The sequence below is a fragment of the Sardina pilchardus genome, chromosome 22 (assembly GCF_963854185.1).
Source record: "Sardina pilchardus chromosome 22, fSarPil1.1, whole genome shotgun sequence".
NCBI lineage: Eukaryota > Metazoa > Chordata > Actinopteri > Clupeiformes > Clupeidae > Sardina > Sardina pilchardus.
The window spans coordinates 7762591-7782216 of NC_085015.1; the positions used below are offsets into that span (position 1 = coordinate 7762591).

Genomic DNA, 19626 nt, shown 5'->3' on the forward strand with positions numbered 1-19626 from the left:
CGTTTCCAACACTGGCAAATACAAACCTCACAGTAAAGATACTTTATAAATTAGCAATTCCTTAAATTAATCTGCAGGTTTATTTATTGAAGTTAAAAAAATAAGACATATACATAAATTAGGCAAACAAACAATAGTTGCAGAACAAAACAACACCTTGTTAATAATCCTTGCTGAATTCACTAAGCCTGTGGCATATTTCAAATAGTAGCCTATAATGGGGCTTAGAATAAAGATGAATAAAGTTCATTCGGAAGTTTATACATAATTAATATGCTATAAATAATTATTTACATTCAAATCTTTAACATCTGAAACTTTAAGCCTTTAAACATTAGACACATTCAATTTATTTGTCTTCAAAAGTGTGTAATAGGAAACCTGAGTGCTACTAGACTGGAGCTTTATTTTATTGGCACATAGAGCAACATGATGAAGGGTAGTTTCAGCAACATCTTGGAGTTCACTTTGGTGGAATGTGATCTGAGAGACAAAGACATGCAGTATGGAGAGAGAAAGAGAGAAAGAGATAGAGAATGTTATCCTTCAACGATAGTACACATCATTGAACAATAGTTGCACAACAGCACTTTTGGAATATGCAGACTCATGTGCTTGAAATGCTGTACCTGATTTTGGCGACATGTATACTGGTCCATAGAAGGTATTTCCAGAGAGACTAGGACACACAGCAACTCCACCAGTGTGAGCCGTAACGGAGGACGAGACTGAGGCTGGCTGGACTGGGTTAGAGGAGCCAGAGGGCATCTCCTCTGTGCTGGTAGTGGACACTAAGGCAGAGAGACAACATCAGCAACAAACAAAGACAGGGAGGACATAAACAAACAGATTCAAGCAATGTTTAAATGCATATACACATATACATATTACTAGCTTCAGACTACCTTCCACAGGGGTCCGGATGTTAGCAGTTTGTGGGAGTGCAGAGACAGGAACTTCCGTAGAGGTGTTCACATTGTCCTGCTGGGGATTGTTCCAGCATTCAGTGGCCAAGATCCCTGCTTCCCAGACTTGCTGTTTGTCTACAGAGCTGAGGAGCTCCATCTTGAAGTCCACAGTCTCCCTCATGTGAACCTCAAAGAAATTGGGAACACAATTTCTGTCTGCGAGATCTAGCCCTCCTGGACAGATTTTGGAATTGCAGTCAGTCTTTGAGCAGTCAGTCTTTAAGCAGCCAGTGTGCAAAGCGTAGAACCCATTCATCTGCAGAGGTCTCACAGGCCGGGGCTTGGGGAGTCTGCACCCTCTGAATCCCTCAGATTTTTCCTGCTTCTCCACTAACTCTGTGAGATGGGTATCCACAGGCAGCAGGTATGTGCGGAAAATGCAGGGTACTCTGCTGCTCTGATAGACCAGAACATCTGCATGGACCTCAACCGGCTTCTTTCCAGTGATCAAACGATATAGGAAAGAATAGAAAAGCCCAATAGGAGAAAACGAGGGGTTCACCAGCCTGGCATGGAAGCGACTCAGCTCACACTTCTCTATCAACACTCCACTGTCTTGCTTATGCAGAACCTCCACAGCATCCTTCAGAGAAGACTGGCTACCTCCCAAACAGAGAAAATGTGGCAGGTGGATCTCCTCCAGCTCTCCTGACATGAGCTTGATGTCCATTGAAGGGCCAGCTGGTCTGTACTGCATGTGGGGAAGCTCATCAGCCAAGAGATGCCAGTCCATGAAGCGGAACTGCAGAGAGACTGGACCAGCACATGTCCAGCGCAGACCAGACTCTGAGCACTCATAGCTCCCTGCAGGAGAGCTCAGGCTGTAGGTGGAGATGCTCTTCTCTGTGGAGACTTCAGGCTTCACCAGGACCCAGTGGCTGGAGTCTGGAACTTCAGCACAGGATTCACAGCTACTCTGTGGGGCATCATTGTGGTGATCCTCCCTTTAACACACACACACACGCACACGCACACGCACACGCACACGCACACGCACACGCACACGCACACACACACACTGTTTGAACACAGAAAGTGCAGCATAATGAGAAGTTTCTCCCTGTAAACATTGATCAAGGTGTTTGGAACAGTGATGTAAAACTATAATGTTTTTAAATATTTTGGGGCATTTTATAGCCTACTTTAAATCAGGCAGGACAGTACAGAGAGTGACAGGAAGTGAACGGGAGAGAGAGAGATGGGGTGGGACCAGGAAATGACCCAGGACACGTGGACCCAAATGTGGTGCTGTAACCATAGCCGTCCCATCATTTTTGGACCAACTGTACCAAATAGAGTGGCGGTCTCATGCCTTAAAGGAGAATTCCGGTGTGAAATTGAGCTTAACTGTACCGAAACATGTTAAGGTGTACTCACACGTGTTGTAAGACGCACCTTCGCTCACCCCCAGCATTCCGAACTCCTCCGTTTTCAGCCTAGCTTGCAGTAGGCTTGAATCTATTAGATTGGGCATTACGTAGCCTATGCAGCTAAATCGCTATTTTTAAACCATTAAAAATTTTCCAAGTAACTCCACACTGCATTGGTAGACTTCTGAGGGTCCTGACATTTAAAACGAGATACTGAGAACTTTGGAAATGCACAGGAAGTTTATTAAAAAAGACTGTTTACAAGCAGTGCCTTCATAGAATCTCTCCGCTGGGCGCCATCTTGGAATCAAGTCGCGATAAGCCGACTGACGAGCATGAACGAACAGGAAGGACAGGGGAACATATTGCTAAAGTAATTCCATAGGAAATATATAGTTATACTGTCTACATGAGCATGATGAGTAACAAAGCTCAAAATGTTTGCAATATGTCCCCCTGTCTTTCCTGTTCGTTTGTGCTCGTCAGTCGACTTATTGCGACTTCACCACAAGATGGCGCCCAGCGGAGAGATTCTATGAAGGTAAAATATGGAACCGCGTCGATAGCTCAAACACTCTAGGAGAAGAGGCGTTCTCAAAAAGTGGGTGAAAAGTATAATGTGCTTGCTTTGGAAGAACAATAGATTGCCTTGCAGCAAGCCCACTAATAATGAAATAACAAGTCAGTTTTTGATTTTTTGATTTTGGATTTTCAATTGAATATCAAATGAACGAAACATACACGGACCATCCTGTTTTTGATCTCAATTCAAATTCAATTCAAACTCAAAAATGGAATTGGAATGTAGAAGTCATTCTCAATTCAATTCTGAATTTTGCACAAGCCTGGTTTGGAGAAGAGGTTGCTGCAGCAGTCAGGCCATTTACATTTTATTCTCCCTGTTGCAGCGTTAATTTAGGTGGAAATGCACCCAATACCGTGTCCCCACCTCTTACAACAGACAACACACAGACAACAGCTACCCTTGCTTCCAAATCAACATCCACGACAAAGCAGCATCCAGAAATATCGTACTGTAGATGACCTCGGGCAGCCATCTTGAAAGTCGGCTTTGTTGGTTGTGTGTCCTCAGCAGAATACAATGTGATTGTTTTTTTTTTTTTTTTTAAAAGATTTATTTTTGGGCTTTTTATGCCTTTATTTGGACAGGACAGTAGAGAGAATGACAGGAAGTGAGTGGGAGAGAGAGTCGGGTTGGGATCTGGAAAGGACCACGGGGCGGGAATCGAACCCGGGTCGCCAGCGTACGGTGCAGGTGCCCCAGCCAGTTGCGCCACTGCCGGGGCCAATGTGATTGTTTTTTGTTGCTGACACCAACACCAGCACTGTCTATGGCAAACACACTCCCAAATGTTAGGTACGCGCACCGTCAAGTGATAACACAACACTTACTGTATATCTGAGCTCACACTCAGATAAAGGAGAGTAAAAAATCCTTCCAATACACACATACACACACACACACACACACACACACACACACACACACACACACTAGGGGTGGGCAATATCCTTTGCGATATTATCGTGATTGTTGTTTTAACGATGTGCAAATTTACATTATCGAGTATTTAAATTACTTGTAGCTGGTTAGACTTCATCATTACCACACACACACAAGTGGGGGCAGGATTACAAATGTGTCATAGAGTGACAAATGCAGTAGTTGATTTTGTTAAAAAGTCACAGGTTGGGTTATTGATTATAATAGTACTGTTGCTATTCAGAAATAATGAGCTGTAAAGTAACTCTGACTTTTAAAACATTTTCTAAAAGGATAGCCTATCGACTAGGCTAATTATCGTTATCGTCAAAATCACAAAACATATTGAGATATTATTTTTTGCCCATATCGCCCACCCCTAACACACACACACACACTATGTCATCCTACTCACCACTCATTTTATCCTAAACCTTATGCTTGATAACGTCATGCTCTGTGTGTGCCATCTTGGTTACTGTTGTCAAAATAAAGACATCAAACTAATGTTTTTTTTTTTTTTTTTTTTAAAGAGTCACTGCACCCTAAAATAGTTTTTTTGAGCTGTTGATTGATTGAAAATACTCATAAGTGGTGAACTGTACTATTACCAGGGTTAATATTGACAAAAATCGTGTTTCTCGACAAAAGTAACATTTCGTCTGATTTTGTATTGGAGATATTGCTCTCCGCGCATACTACAGTTTGAAACATGCCATGGCATGTTGGTCCAAAATACTACTGGAATGCTGACGTTGTCCTGCACTTCTAGTCCAACACTACGTCACCGGGTCGTTACAAATTAGGACTGAAACGCCCCAACACCTGCTACCCTGATTAGCCTACCTGTGATAAGCCATGTCTGCAGCACTCATTCCCAGATTGACACGAAATCACCATGGTTGATTAGACCATTAGCTTCTCGCCTGCTAGCTTCATGTTTAAAAGTGACTAAGATTTCTGGTAATTTTCCCATTTAAAACGTGTCTCCTCTCAAGTTAGAAAGTGCAATAAGACCAACTGAAAATGAAACCTGGCGTTTTTCTAGGCTGATTTGACATGGAACTACACTCTCATCTGGCGTAATAATCAAGGCAACTTGCAAACTACTGGCACTACTACTGCTTGTTGTCTATGGGGACTATTTTCAGATGCTGCGTACGATATCACTGCGCCTATGGTGCCTTGATTATTACGCCAGATGAGAGTGTAGTTCCATGTCAAATCAGCCTAGAAAAACGCCAGGTTTCATTTTCAGTTGGTCTTATTGCACTTTCTAACTTGAGAGGAGACACGTTTTAAATGGGAAAATTACCAGAAATCTTAGTCACTTTTAAACATGAAGCTAGCAGGCGAGAAGCTAATGGTCTAATCCAATTCAATGATCTATGCTAGGCTGAAGCTAAAAGTTGTATCGCCAGACTCACAGAATGGCTGGATGAACGGGAACAAGGTAAATATCGATTGTTTTGCTCGAGGGGAGGTGGAAAATGAGCGTATTTCCAAAAATGGCGGAATATCCCTTTAACTTGACATTAACATAACATTAATAAACATTCATAAAGGCTCCTTTATGTTCATGACAGGTGTCATGTCATTGATATGAAGGTGTCATGTCAGTCTTATGCACATATGTGTGAGAAAAGTGACAGAGGGAGACAGAGACAGTGTGTGCCATTGTCCATCAGACTCACGTGTGAGTTTCCAGATAGAGCAGCTGTGCTCCTGGGTCCTGCTGGGCTTTGTCCCTGAGGTGCAGCTCTGCAGCATCTGAGTGGGAGCTGCTAGCAGAGGCTGCTGCTGGAATGTCCTTTAGGAAGATACGACCATTCACTCTAGAAGAAACGATTACGGTAACACTTTATTTGAAGGGGCCTATATAAGTGTGACCATGAGAAGAATGACATGACACATGTCATGCACATTTATGACACATTATTGATGTTTATGACTGTTGTCATAATGTGTCATTTGGTCTTTTGAATGTCAAAAACCTGCAAACATCAAAACACCTGTCAAAAACATTCCAAAAACCGAAAAACAACAATCATAAAAATCAATAATGTGCCATTAATTTGCATGGCATGTGTCATGTCATTCTTATGACGGTTACATGTCACCCTTATGTAGACCCCTTCAAATAAAGCGTTACCACGATTACTAATATGTTAGCACTCACATTAGCTTCTCTAGTTTCCATACTATAAAATACACACACACACACACACACACACATGCACACACACACACACACACAAACAGAGAAAAACAGACACACACACACACACACACACACACACACACACATTTATAGATAGATATAGATATAGATAGATATATCTTATGTCCCCTAGCAAAGTAAACATGAGCACTGTTTCCTGCACACACTGCATTTCATTTCAGCAATGGATCACTCTGGCTCCCACTCATCTCAACACACACACACTCTCACACACACACACACACACACACACTCTCTCTCTCTCACACACGCACGCACGCACGCACGCACGCACGCACGCGCCCACACACACACACACACACACACAGATATGTTGTTGTCTGTTCAGACTCACCCTAGTTTCTCCAGTTTGCAGTGGGGATTATTGAGGAGCTCTAAGAGATGCTGAACTCCTGCATCATGAAGCTTATTGAAGTTCAGGTCCAGCTCCTTCAAACTACAGGAGTTTGATCTGGCAGCCGACGCTATCGCAGCACAGCTCTTCTCTGTGATGGAACAATCCCTCAGTCTGTAGAAACATAACACATGATGACATATCTCATTATTACACTCATATACTGTGCTAACAAGCCCCATGTGAACCTCTAATATATAACACACACACACATAAACACTCTGACAAAAATGCATGCACGCCATACATGAGCTGATTATTACGTATTCCGACGCTATCGGAGCACAGCTTTTCTCTGTGAGGGAACACTCACTCAGCCTGGAGAAACACAACACATGATGACATTGCACTCACACACTGTACCTCTAAATATACCACACACACACACACACACACACACACACACACACACACACACACACAGGTTTGGTCATCATTCATTTATCACAGGTTGGCACTGCCAAAAACATACAAACACCATACCTGAACAGTGAGAGAGTGCCACACACAAATGCTCTGACATAAATGCACGCACACCATACATTACATTACATTACATTTGGCTGAAGCTTTTTAACCAAAGCAAATTACAACATGGTAACCATTTTAAGCTTTTTAAAGCAATTCTAACAACAATTCTAGGGACAAATCAAAAAAAGGTAGAGTGCAGTAAGAATAATGGAAAAAAAAGAATCATGAAAAATGTAAAAAGGTAGCGAACAGTAAGAATAAGTGCATCAATGAGTGCAATTGTCTGGAGGGGGAATGCGGATGGGAATGAGCGCCTCTTGACTGATTCTTGTCCCTGTCGAGTCATGGACACCTCAACAGGCACAATTAGGTGGTAAGCCGAGGATCAGCAAGACTAGTTGTAAGTAGTGCTACAGTATGAGAGGAGATGTTCTTTGAAGAGCTGGATCTTGAGAAGTTTTTTGAAGATGGAGAGGAATGTCCCTACTCTAGTACCAACTAGGAACAACAGATGAAAAGTTTGGATGGGCCTGAGTGTGCTGGTGGCAGAGCTAGATGTCCTTCCTCTGAGGAGTGCAACGGTCATGTGGTAGCAGATGCCTGTATGAGGGCCTTCAAGTAGGTAAGCTGAATTGAGCTGATTGCTACTCTCACATACTATAGTATTATCTACACACCACACACACACACGCACACACACACACACAAACTTTGCTTTCCCGTACACTAAATTTCATGCACTCACCACTATCACACACATACACTCACCTAGTGCTGTGCGATATGGACAAAAAGTTATTTCCCGATATAGGCAATTCTATACCACGATAACAATATATATCCCGATATAGAATTTCTACTTAAAATTATATATTTACATCCACACATGAATGCAAATTTTTCTTATAATTTCTAAACATTTTTTTTAACAGTTGTGGTTGTGTACAGTAGGTGTAATTAAGTGCCTGTCACTTTAAGAAATACGTGAGAGAAAATAATGACGTTAAACCCAATAGTAAGCCTAAATGATCTAAATGCCATAGCCTAGATTGGTTGGCAACACACATTTGAGAGATGCAAGTGAGTAAATCAACTTGATATTAGCCTATACTTGTGTGTTACAATAGCATCACTTAAACTAGCAGCAATGTCTCGCTGTTAATAGAACTAATGCGCATACCAGTGTGTGTGAGGGGGGGAAAGACGCACAGCCACAGGATAGCTTTTAGGGGAGACCTGCCTTGCGCGGACCGCTTCTTCTTCAGAAGAACACAGTCATTCTTAAACGTATTGTAAAGTAGGCTAACATTAGGTGTTGTGACTTTTTTAATTTCAGGGTATTGCAATACTTTTGTTGTATCGGTGTACCGTGCAACACTAGTCTTTATGCCGACGTCAAAACAGTTTAATTTGTTTACTATTAGCTGCCTGCGTTCATTTGCCTGGCCACCCATCCCGAGTCAGTAAATTACGTTGCCCGCTGCGAGAAGCGGCAACGCACCTGCAGTTAAATTGTCTGAGCATTCACAGCCACAAACATTAAAATTACGATATAAACGGTAGAGGACTGTATCGTACGATAGACATTTTTCTGTCGTACAACGATATATACCGCACAGCACTACACTCACCCTATTTGAACAGTCAAAGAGTGTCACACACACATACTAGGTTATGACACAGACACACACACACACACACACAGCCTTATGTACTCCACTCACTCACCACTGGCCCCCCTCCTCACATACAGTACACACGGATCTGTTGTTGTGTGTTGAGACTCACCGTAGTTTATCCAGTTTGCAGTGCATGCACTGCATTTTATCATCACACACTTCACCCTATTTGAACAATCAAAGTGTGTCACACACACACACTCACATACAGATCCTGGGCAATGAATTATGACCCCCCCCCCCCCCCCCACACACACACACACACACACAAAAAGACACACACATCTGTTGTTGTTTGTTCAGACTCACACTAATTTCTCCAGTTTGCAGTGGGGATTCTTAAGGAGCTCTGAGAGATGCTGAACTCCTGCATCATGAAGCTTATTGTAATTCAGGTCCAGCTCCTTCAAACTGCAGGAGTTTGATCTGGCAGCTGACGCTATCGCAGCAAAGCTCTTCTCTGCGAGGGAACAATCCCACAGTCTGAAGAAACATAACACATGATGACATATCTCATTATTACACTAAGACACGGTACCTCTAACTAAACATCACACACACACACACGCACACACATACTGTACCTTTGCTCATCATTCACTTATCACAGATAAGCACTTTCAAACAAACACACATACAAACACCATACCTGAACAAAGAGTGCCCCCCCACACACACACACTCTGACATAAACAAATGCATACCATGAGCTGATTATTACATTCACATCCTGTACTTTTATATATACAACACTCAACACACACACACACACACACACACACACACACACACACACACACACACACACACACACACACACACACACAAACAAACACACACACACACACACACACACACACACACACACACACACACACACACACACACACACACACATTGCTTCCCCACAAACTGCATTTTATCATCATGCAATCAACAGAGGTGATCACTGCCACTGCCACTGCCGCCCCCCCCCCCACACACACACACAGACTCACATTAGATTCTCCAGTTTGCAGTGGGGATTCTTGAGGAGTTCTGAGAGATGCTGAACTCCTGCATCATGAAGCTCATTGTAACACAGGTTCAGCTCCTTCAAACAGCAGGAGTTTGATCTGCCAGCTGACGCTATCGCAGCACAGCTCTTCTCTGTGAGGGAACACCGCACCAGCCTGGAGAAACATAACACATGATCTGATTATTACACTCACACGCTGTACCTCTAACCATACATCTCTCTCTCTCACACACACACACACCGCGCGCACACACACACACACACACAGCTTTTGATCATCATTCACTTATCACAGGAAGGCACTTCCACTATACAAACACCATACCTGAACAATCAAAGGGTGCCAAACACACACACACACACACACACACACACACACACACTGTTCTGTTACTAGCCAGTAAATAAATGGGCAAACTGCAACTGCTTCAAAACACGGAATTCTTTTACTTAGAAAATCACACATGTGCAGGCATAGCATCTCAAAACTCTCTGTCTACGTCATTGATATGACGTCAATTCTAACCTGAATTGTATTGTGGGCAATGTAGCATTATAGTATTCTTTAAACAACGAATTACATCAAATAAGAAATTAGGCATTGACTGTACAGTATGTATCTCATATTCAAATAAGCAATCTAAATTCAAACTCAAAGTGCTTAACACTACTAACAATAAACATTACATTAAATTAAGTTTCAACACACACACACACACATGCATGCACGCATGCACTGCATTTTATCATCACACACTTCACCCTATTTGAACAATCAAAGTGTCACACACACACACTCACATACAGATCCTGGGCAATGAATTATGACCCACCCCCCCCCCCCCCCACACACACACACACACACAAAAAGACACACATCTGTTGTTGTTTGTTCAGACTCACACTAATTTCTCCAGTTTGCTGTGGGGATTCTTAAGGAGCTCTGAGAGATGCTGAACTCCTGCATCATGAAGCTTATTGTCACTCAGGTTCAGCTCCTTCAGACTGCAGGAGTTTGATCTGGCAGCTGACGCTATCGCAGCACAGCTCTTCTCTGTGAGGGAACATTTCTCCAATCTGGAGAAACATAATACATGATGACATATCTGATTATTACTGTGCTGCTAACTAGCCCCATGTGCACACATCTACACACACACACACACACACACACACACACACACACACACACACACACACAAAAAGACACACACATCTGTTGTTGTTTGTTCAGACTCACACTAATTTCTCCAGTTTGCTGTGGGGATTCTTAAGGAGCTCTGAGAGATGCTGAACTCCTGCATCATGAAGCTTATTGTAATTCAGGTCCAGCTCCTTCAAACTGCAGGAGTTTGATCTGGCAGCTGACGCTATCGCAGCACAGCTCTTCTCTGTGAGGAAACACTGCCGCAGTCTGGAGAAACATAACAAATTTTAACACATCTGATTATTATACTCACACACTACCTCTAACTAAACAAAACACACCCACTGCTTTGATCATCATTCACTTATCACAGGTAGGCACTTCAGAACACACAAACAAACACTATACCTGAACAATCAAAGAGTGACACACACACACACACACACACACACACACACACACACACACACACACACACACACATTCTGACATAAACATATGCACACCATACATGAGCTGCCAGTCTGAAGAGAACACTCTACTATCAACACCCACAAGGCAGCAGGTCCAGGTCTAGGTTCTTGGCTGTGTGCTTAAGGACTGAGCAGAGGAACTTAAGGATGTCTTCACAGATTTCTTTCACACTTTCACACTCATGCTTCAAGGCCTCCACCATCATAGAAATCCACTCCATCCTGCTTTAATGACTAACACCCTGTAGCACTGACCCCCATCATCATGAAATGCTTTAAACGGCTAGTCATGCAACACATTAAACACAGACACACACACAGAGACACGCACACACATGCACACACACACATTAATACAACAACACACACACAGTGAAGTGAAGGGGATATACAAACATACAAACACACACACACACACACACACACTGCATTTAATCATCATGCAGTCATCACAAGGGGCCACTAACACATGCATAGTCACCGTATTTGAACAAACAAAGAGTGCCAAACACACACTCACAGACATCAAGGGCAATAGCACAATTAAATAAACAGATCTGCTGTTGTGTATTCAGACTCACTCTAGATTCTCTAGTTTGCAGTGGGGATTCTCTAAGAGATCTGAGAGATGCTGAACTCCGGCATCATAAAGCTTATTGCCATTCAGGTTCAGCTCCTTCAAACTGTGTGTGTGTGTGTGTGTGTGTGTGTGAGAGAGAGAGAGAAAGAGAGAGGGAGAGAGATTGTGTGTGTGTGTATGAGTGTGTGTGTGTGTGTGTGTATGTGTATGTACACCACAGGCAGCCACTGACAAACAAACATACACCCTACCATAGCTGAACAATAGAAAAGAGCCACACATACACACACACTCACTGTTGTTACTGGTTCTCTAGATGATAGATAGATAGATAGATAGATACTTTATTGATCCCCAAGGGGAAATTCAAGATGTGTTGATGCCCTTTCTCTCCCTCTGTGGTGTACACACACACACATACACACACACATACACACACACACACACACACACACAGACACACAGACACACAGACACACACACACACACACACACACACACACACACACACACACACACACACACACACACACACACACACACACACACACACACACACACACTCATCACTGAACACTCCCCCCACACACAGATCCGTTGTTGTGTGTTCAGACTCACCTTAGTTTCTCCAGTTTGCAGTGGGGATTCTTGAGGAGCTCTGAGAGATGCTGAACTCCTGCATCATGAAGCTCATTGTGACTCAGGTTCAGCTCCTTCAAACTGCAGGAGTTTGATCTGGCAGCTGACGCTATCGCAGCACAGGTCTTCTCTGTGAGGGAACAACCAATCAGCCTGGAAAAACATAACACATGATGACATATATTATTATTACACTGACATACTGTACCTATAACTATACAACGCGCCGCTAGTTGGGCAGGCAGCTCACTGCTCTGGGTTAGTGTGTGATTCACCTCACTGTGTGTTCGCTGTGTGTGTTCACTAATCCGGTTAAATGCAGAAACTGAATTTCCCTCACAGGATCAAAAAAGCATATACAGTATACTTATACTTATTATTATGTCAGGGACTCACTGACAAACTCAGGCACATCATGCATGAGCTGATTATTACACTCACACACGCGCGCACACACACACACACACCCACTGTTCGGTAATCATGAGGCTGACTGACACTGAGGAGCCACTGGGGGGAGCTGAGCGCTTTCTGGGAGAGAATAGTTTGGCGCCTCAGTGTGAAATACACGCATGTCGCCGTTCTCGCAACGCAGCAGGAATTTAGGAATTTTCTTTTGTTTGTGTAACCTTTGGTTAAAACCATCCTTTTGAACCAAAATCTACCGACTGTGCTGGTCACGCAGGGGCTTGAACAGACAACAACAAGCCAGTTGGAAAATGGAAAATGTAAGTTGGTGACCATAACCTATGCAAACACCATTAGGTGCTTTCTCACCTCACTGTTTCATGTGCATTAAGTGAAAAACTCACAAAGAAAATCTAAGATCTAGGCCTATTATTAGAGTGCCATTTGGGATGACAGGATATTGTCACTGTGGTGGCCCTGATAACAGGGTGTCCTGCACACTCAATGTCCCAGATTACAGGTTTACTCACAGTGCTGATGTGACCACTGGAACCAGCCTCTGAAGAACTTCATCTGGACTGAGGAGTTCAGTCTGATCAGTCTCTGGTGTCCTTATGTACTTCTGCAGGTCAAACTCATCCAGCCGCTCTTCTGGAATCTGAAATGTAAATCTCCTAGTCTCCCACTGCCCTGGTACAAGCATGTATACATACAGAGTAGCTGAGCTCCTCTCAATGCCCTCAACTACAGCATGGTGATTCATCTCATTCAAACAGTAGAACAGGTTGATTATGCTGTTTGAATTGATTTGATCTCTGATCTTCTGTTTGATATATTGGACTGTTTGCTCTGAGCTTTGTGGCTGACTATGTGTCTGTGGCAGTAGGTGCATTAGGAGATTCTGATTGGACTCCAGTGAGAGGCCCAAAAGGAAGCGGAGGAAAAGGTCCAGGTGTCCGTTTTCAATTTGTAAGTATAGGTCCACTGTATTCTTGTGTAGGTCATGCAGTGTTGCAGATCTGAACAGAGCAGAGAGCTGAGAGGTTTGATGTTGGTCAGACACGCTTGTCTCTGTGTTTTTGAAGCAGAGGAACACATATAAAGCTGCAAGAAACTCTTGAATGCTCAGATGCACAAAGCTAAACACCTTCCCCTGGTACAGCCCAGACTCCTCTCTGAAGATCTGAGTACACACTCCTGAGTACACTGATGCTTCTGTGACATCAATGCCACATTCTCTCAGGTCTTCCTCATTAGGGATGTCACGAGAACCGATACTTGCGATACCTCTCGATTCCAAAATTAAAAAACACCGGCGATGCCCATTTTTTCGAAGCACCGTAAGCACCGACGCCAGCATAAGCATCGGTGCTGCGACTCTTCCGGAACTGATGGGGGCAATACAGTGTTTCCCACACATAGACTAATTTGAGGCGATGCGCCACAGATTCAGCACCGGCCGCCACATATGGTTTCGTTACTTTTTATTTTATTTATTTATCTATTTTTCAACGCTATTGAAAAACACGCAACATTCGTTAAGCTGAATTTCCTTTCCCTGCTCTCCCTCTCTGTCACTCACGCTTCTGTCTCTCATGCATGCACACACACACACACACACAGTCCCCTCCGTGCACACAGCGTCTGTCTCCATGAAAACCAACCAATCATTCCTGGAAGCGTGGTCGTACTGATGCACCTGACGCTGCCCGGGTGGATAGTTCTTCTGCCACATCGTTTGTAGACTATGCGTGCAACTTTACCAAACAGTAGAAGTAAACTCACTCTCCTTGGCCCGCTCTCGTGCGTGGTCAATGGACACCCGCCCACGACATGCACATTTAATCCAAATAAAACATTCACATCACAATCGTGAACGCAATGACGCACAGAAGACGACTAGCTAAATTGCTGTTTAAAATCCGGTTAGCATCATTAGCAGGCTATGCAGCAGACATTTGATTAAAACTTGCATTCAAGTTGACTGACCATCTCAATATCAATGTTTTTCAACTCCAAGACTTAAAAGGGCCTGTCCCAAGGAGAAAAAGTAGCTTACCTTGAAACTTAAACACATGTGGGGATACTGAACAGTCCAACCAGTAGAGTAGCCTAGCTATGATAAGAATAGCCTGCTACTTTGTTTACAATATTTTGAGGCTTCAACCAGACGGCTGAATTTAAGAGGTGGAGTTGTAATATGAATAGTTGGCTATAATCTGCATAAAGTTTGCTGTTATGAAGATCAGAAATTTCAGTATATAGAATATATGAATAGTTACAGAATGTGTGTGTGTTTCAAATAAAGACTTTGCATCTTGTAAAAAAAATCATTCACATTATATGAAAGCAAAGCGATAAAAAGGCGATGCAAGTTGTTGGTTTTTATACAGTAGGCTACAATCCATTAGAAAAGTGATTGAATTAATTATGTGTAAGCCTATGTGATATGCTTGCAATTGGATACTGTATTCTGTTATGCACTGTAGAAATTATATTTCAGTATTCTGCAAATATTTAAAGAAATTCATTAAGTACATGGGATTTTAGAAAATCCTTTTTTTATACGATAGTATCGAATTTGGCATCGAGAATCGTGTAATTTTGCTGGTATTGGCACCGACTACTGATTTTTTGGTATCGTGACACCCCTATTCCTCATAGAAGATCAGATTGCCTTTCTCCAGCTGTTGGAAGGCCATTTTTGCCAGGTTGGAAATAATTTCTTCATCGGTCTCTTTTCTCTCTGTGTACTTGAGATGTTTTATGCTTGTCTGAATTATCAGGAACTGAATGTACATTTGAGTGAGAGTTCTTGGCATTTCTACTTTTTCTGATTCAAATGATCTCTCGACGACAGTGGCTGAAATCCAGCAGAAGACTGGAACGTGGCACATGATGTAGAGGCTCCTGGATGACTTCAGGTGTGTGATGGTTCTGCTGGCAAGGTTCTCGCTACTGGTTATTTTATTAAAGTACTTCTTAAAGTACTCCTCTTTCTGTAGGTCATTGAATCCCCTTATTTCTGTCACCTGGTCCACATATCTAAAAGGGATTTGACCGGCTGCTGCTGGTCGGGTGGTGATCCAGAGGAGAGCAGTGGGAAGCAGATTCTTCTTAATGAGGTTTGTCAGCAGCACGTTCACTGAGACTGGCTCTGTCACATCACAACAACTCAGGTTGGAATGGAAATCTAGAGGAAGTCGACACTCATCCAGACCATCAAAGATGAACATGACTCTGTGCTTTGAGCTGGTGAAGATTTTTTAATCTTTTATTTCTGGAAAAAAGTGTTGAATAAGTTCCACCAGACTAAGTTTCTTGTCCATCATCAGGTTTAACTCTCGGAAAGGAAGAGGAAATATGAAGCGGACATCCTGATTGGCTTCATCTTCAGTCCAGTCCAGGATGAACTTCTGCACAGAGACTGTTTTCCCAATGCCAGCCACTCCCTTTGTCAGCACTGTTCTGATGGGTTTGTGCTGTCTGTGTGAAGATACATCAGATGCTTCATCATCGTCCAATCAGGGTTTAAAGATGTTACTGCATTTGATTGGTCTGCCACATGGTCTCCAGGATGCTCTCTCTATCTGTCTGACCTCATGTTCATCATTGACCCTTCCTCTTCCCCCCTCTGTGATATAGAGCTCTGTAAAGATCTCTTGGAGGAGTCTGGTTTCTCCCTGATTAGGTACTCCCTCAACTAGATGCTGAAATTTGCTTTTCAATGTGGATCGGAATTTCTTATGGACATCTACCTCCTCTGGTGTCCATCTGGATCAATGACAGAATCACAAATACAACTCTGTTGTTAACAAAATATCATCACAATATTTCTACAATAGTCCTGCTAGATTCAGAATGCATATTAATTACATTATATGCTAAATAAGTGTTCATTATTAGAACTGATTAAAGTAATGTCATGTAAAAGGGACAACAGCTCATACTGCAATGTAATTTTCTCAATAGGAGGAACATAATCTAAACATGCAGGGAGTTGGCAATAACATCATTTTGCATTGCTTTCACAGATGTAGCCTTTATTTTCCAAAACAAGTTTAATAGTTTACCTCCAAATCACCACTGACTATTTGAATTGTAATACACGTTATAATTTAACTGGGTTTGTTAACATTAGTGGGTTTTTTTTTTTTTTTTTTTTTTAAGAGAGAGGAATGAACACTTGTATTTGTGTCTTTAAAAAATACATATATGGCAGAATCGGGGTTATTCTAAAATGAGTATGAGAGAAGAGCTGAGGAGAGGACAGGAGACCAGCAGGAACCAGCAGTGACACATGTAGGACATCCATAAACAAGCCAACCCATAGCCCAGACATCTACCCATGGACCCATGGTACAGGTCATCTTCTTCACATTGTACCTTAAAGTCACCCATTCTCAAACCCCAAACAACAACCCTCCAGCACCCCAAATAGGACGAAAAACAACATTACTGATGAACTTACAGAGGAAGAGAAGAGAAGAGGAGAGGAGAGGAGAAGACGGGAGTGGGAAAACACTGGGTATAAAATACTGCATATCATAAAAAAAAACACTAGCGTCGTATATTCACATCCAAACCTCCACTCAAACACTAGTCTTATAGTCACATCCAAACCTCCACCCCATCACTAGTGTCTTATAGTGACAGTCAGAATATATTTTGCCCTCCATAAAGACTGACCTGTCAGAGTCAGATGAAGACACGCCCACTTTGGGTGCTCTGCTCCTCTTCTTCTCTCCATCTGGATCAGAGGCCATCACGTCTGGAAGCACACACACACGCGCGCACACACGCACACACACACACACACACACACACACACACACACACACAGAGAAATAAAAGTTGATACAGTGTTCAGTATATCGCTGATCTAATCGCTGCTTGTGATCCTCTAGCAGCTGTACACTCACAACCACTATTCCAGCCAATCAACATGCTTCTTCAGGAGCATACAGTAATGGAGGGAAGTTAACTGAACCACGATAGGCCACGAAACCATCAACGTTTGCAATGTCAGATTCCAGATTGTAAAGCTGCAAACTATAATATAATCATATTAAATGTACACTTATTAGAGACATGGATATCTGGAATTGCCATATGACAACTTGTTCAACCATTTTGCATGTAAAGACTTATGCTATGAACTAAGGCATAAATGTTGTGGGGGGTGAGACTATTCAGCAAGGAAGTGTAAAGAATAATTTGCATGGATGTAGCAAAACATTTTGAAGTTGTTCACAGAAATGAGAAACTGTGCCGTGCAGACGTGACACTGTGAAGATTGAACGGGTAGACTTGAGAATTTCAATTCTTTCACAACTAAGAAATGTACCAGAGCAGTGGTGGTTGTTTTTGCTTGAAAATGTGGGTGGTTGTTTTTAGCATGCAAAGAACGCAGTTTTTCATAATGCTGTCATGTCTCGGCGTGAAGTGAAAAATCGATCTCTCGATTTCTGAGCAATCGGGGTGGACAGCGACAATTAGCCTACATCAACATATGGGGACGTTTTCGTAAGAAAACTCCAAAAGGACAGTAAGGAACCACGACTAAGGTAAACTTTGGTAAGATTGAAGAGTGAACGTTATCAGGAAACCAGCCCCTGAACTTTTCTCTGTCTACTGTTAGCCTATCTTTACCCGGAAATATAGAGTTTGTAATCTATCTTGCCTGAAAGAACTTGTTTTACCCATCTGGTGTTGTTTGTATCTGTGTGCACTGTACACATATCCGTAGATATCACACTGGTCTGTACGATGACCGGTGGCCTCACCAGCTACCAGGTCTATTACAAGTTCGCAATAGGAGACTGTTGTTTGTTCGTATGGCTTAGAACAGGCTGTTTAGGATTCGACAGACAGACAGCGTGAACTTTATGCCTAACTCGAAGATGCAATAATATAAAGCGCGATGGATAAAATCGTTTTCAAGGCTAACATAACCTACCTGTAGGCCTATACTCGACCGTGTCCGCGTTGCATGCTCTGGGCAGCAGAAAAACTTCTTTCGTTCCAGGGTGTGTAGCCTACTGTAAATTACCAGAGAATGTCTAATAAGGGCTCTGAAATTACCCACAGTCAGGTCTAACTGGCGTCAGTGGGCTGTTATTCGCCCTCTGCTGTTCAAATAACAGTATTATAATGACTATACTAGTATAGTAGGCCTGATTATTCTGCCAGAATATGCGTTCTACAATCTGCTTTTCATATCACTTCAGGACTCTGGAGATTAGAAATGTGATTTATTTCACACTATTAATTTTACTGCTGCTAAACTGAAGATGGCGCTGCCTTCTTTCCTGTTGTCCTGATCTGATTGTGCTGGCTGATCTCCCATAGAGATGAATGGGCATAGTCCATCACTGTGCTCTGTGCTATTAATTAAAACCAACTCTGTTAGTCACAGTAGCCAAACACATTACATCTACTTTCTGCCATTTTTAGAGATTTCAGGAGAAATTGGAATTCAATTAAAAAAAAACACTTTCAAGTATTCTGTGCTTGTGTATATAAACACTTCCATGTAAGAATAGAAATTGAAACTGAAATAATTATTATTAAAAAAAAAAAGATGTGTCCATAATTCAGTATACATGTATCTTTTATGTAAGATGTGATTTGTGAAATTAAACTCTGAAATTAAATGGTTTGCCATTCTTTAGTGAATTCAAAATGGCATCTTTACAGAACACTGCGCTTTAACCCTAACCCTAACTCTAAC

General features: G+C 42.4%; 1 protein-coding gene across 1 annotated transcript; it reads right to left on the reverse strand.

The window, feature by feature from the left end:
- Nucleotides 1–61: 61 nt before the first annotated feature.
- On the reverse strand, nt 62–18973 carry LOC134069885 (NACHT, LRR and PYD domains-containing protein 12-like). Its single transcript, XM_062526018.1, has 13 exons — nt 18853–18973; nt 17583–17664; nt 13424–16667; nt 12465–12638; nt 10887–11060; nt 10550–10723; nt 9627–9800; nt 8938–9111; nt 6419–6592; nt 5537–5677; nt 906–1912; nt 630–791; nt 62–483 (listed from the first exon to the last, which is right to left on the reverse strand). The coding sequence occupies exons 3-13, from the start codon at nt 14311–14313 to the stop codon at nt 464–466; spliced, it is 3264 nt and encodes a 1087-aa protein (XP_062382002.1). The 5' UTR covers nt 14314–16667; nt 17583–17664; nt 18853–18973; the 3' UTR covers nt 62–463.
- Between the last annotated feature and the right edge of the window lie 653 nt (nt 18974–19626).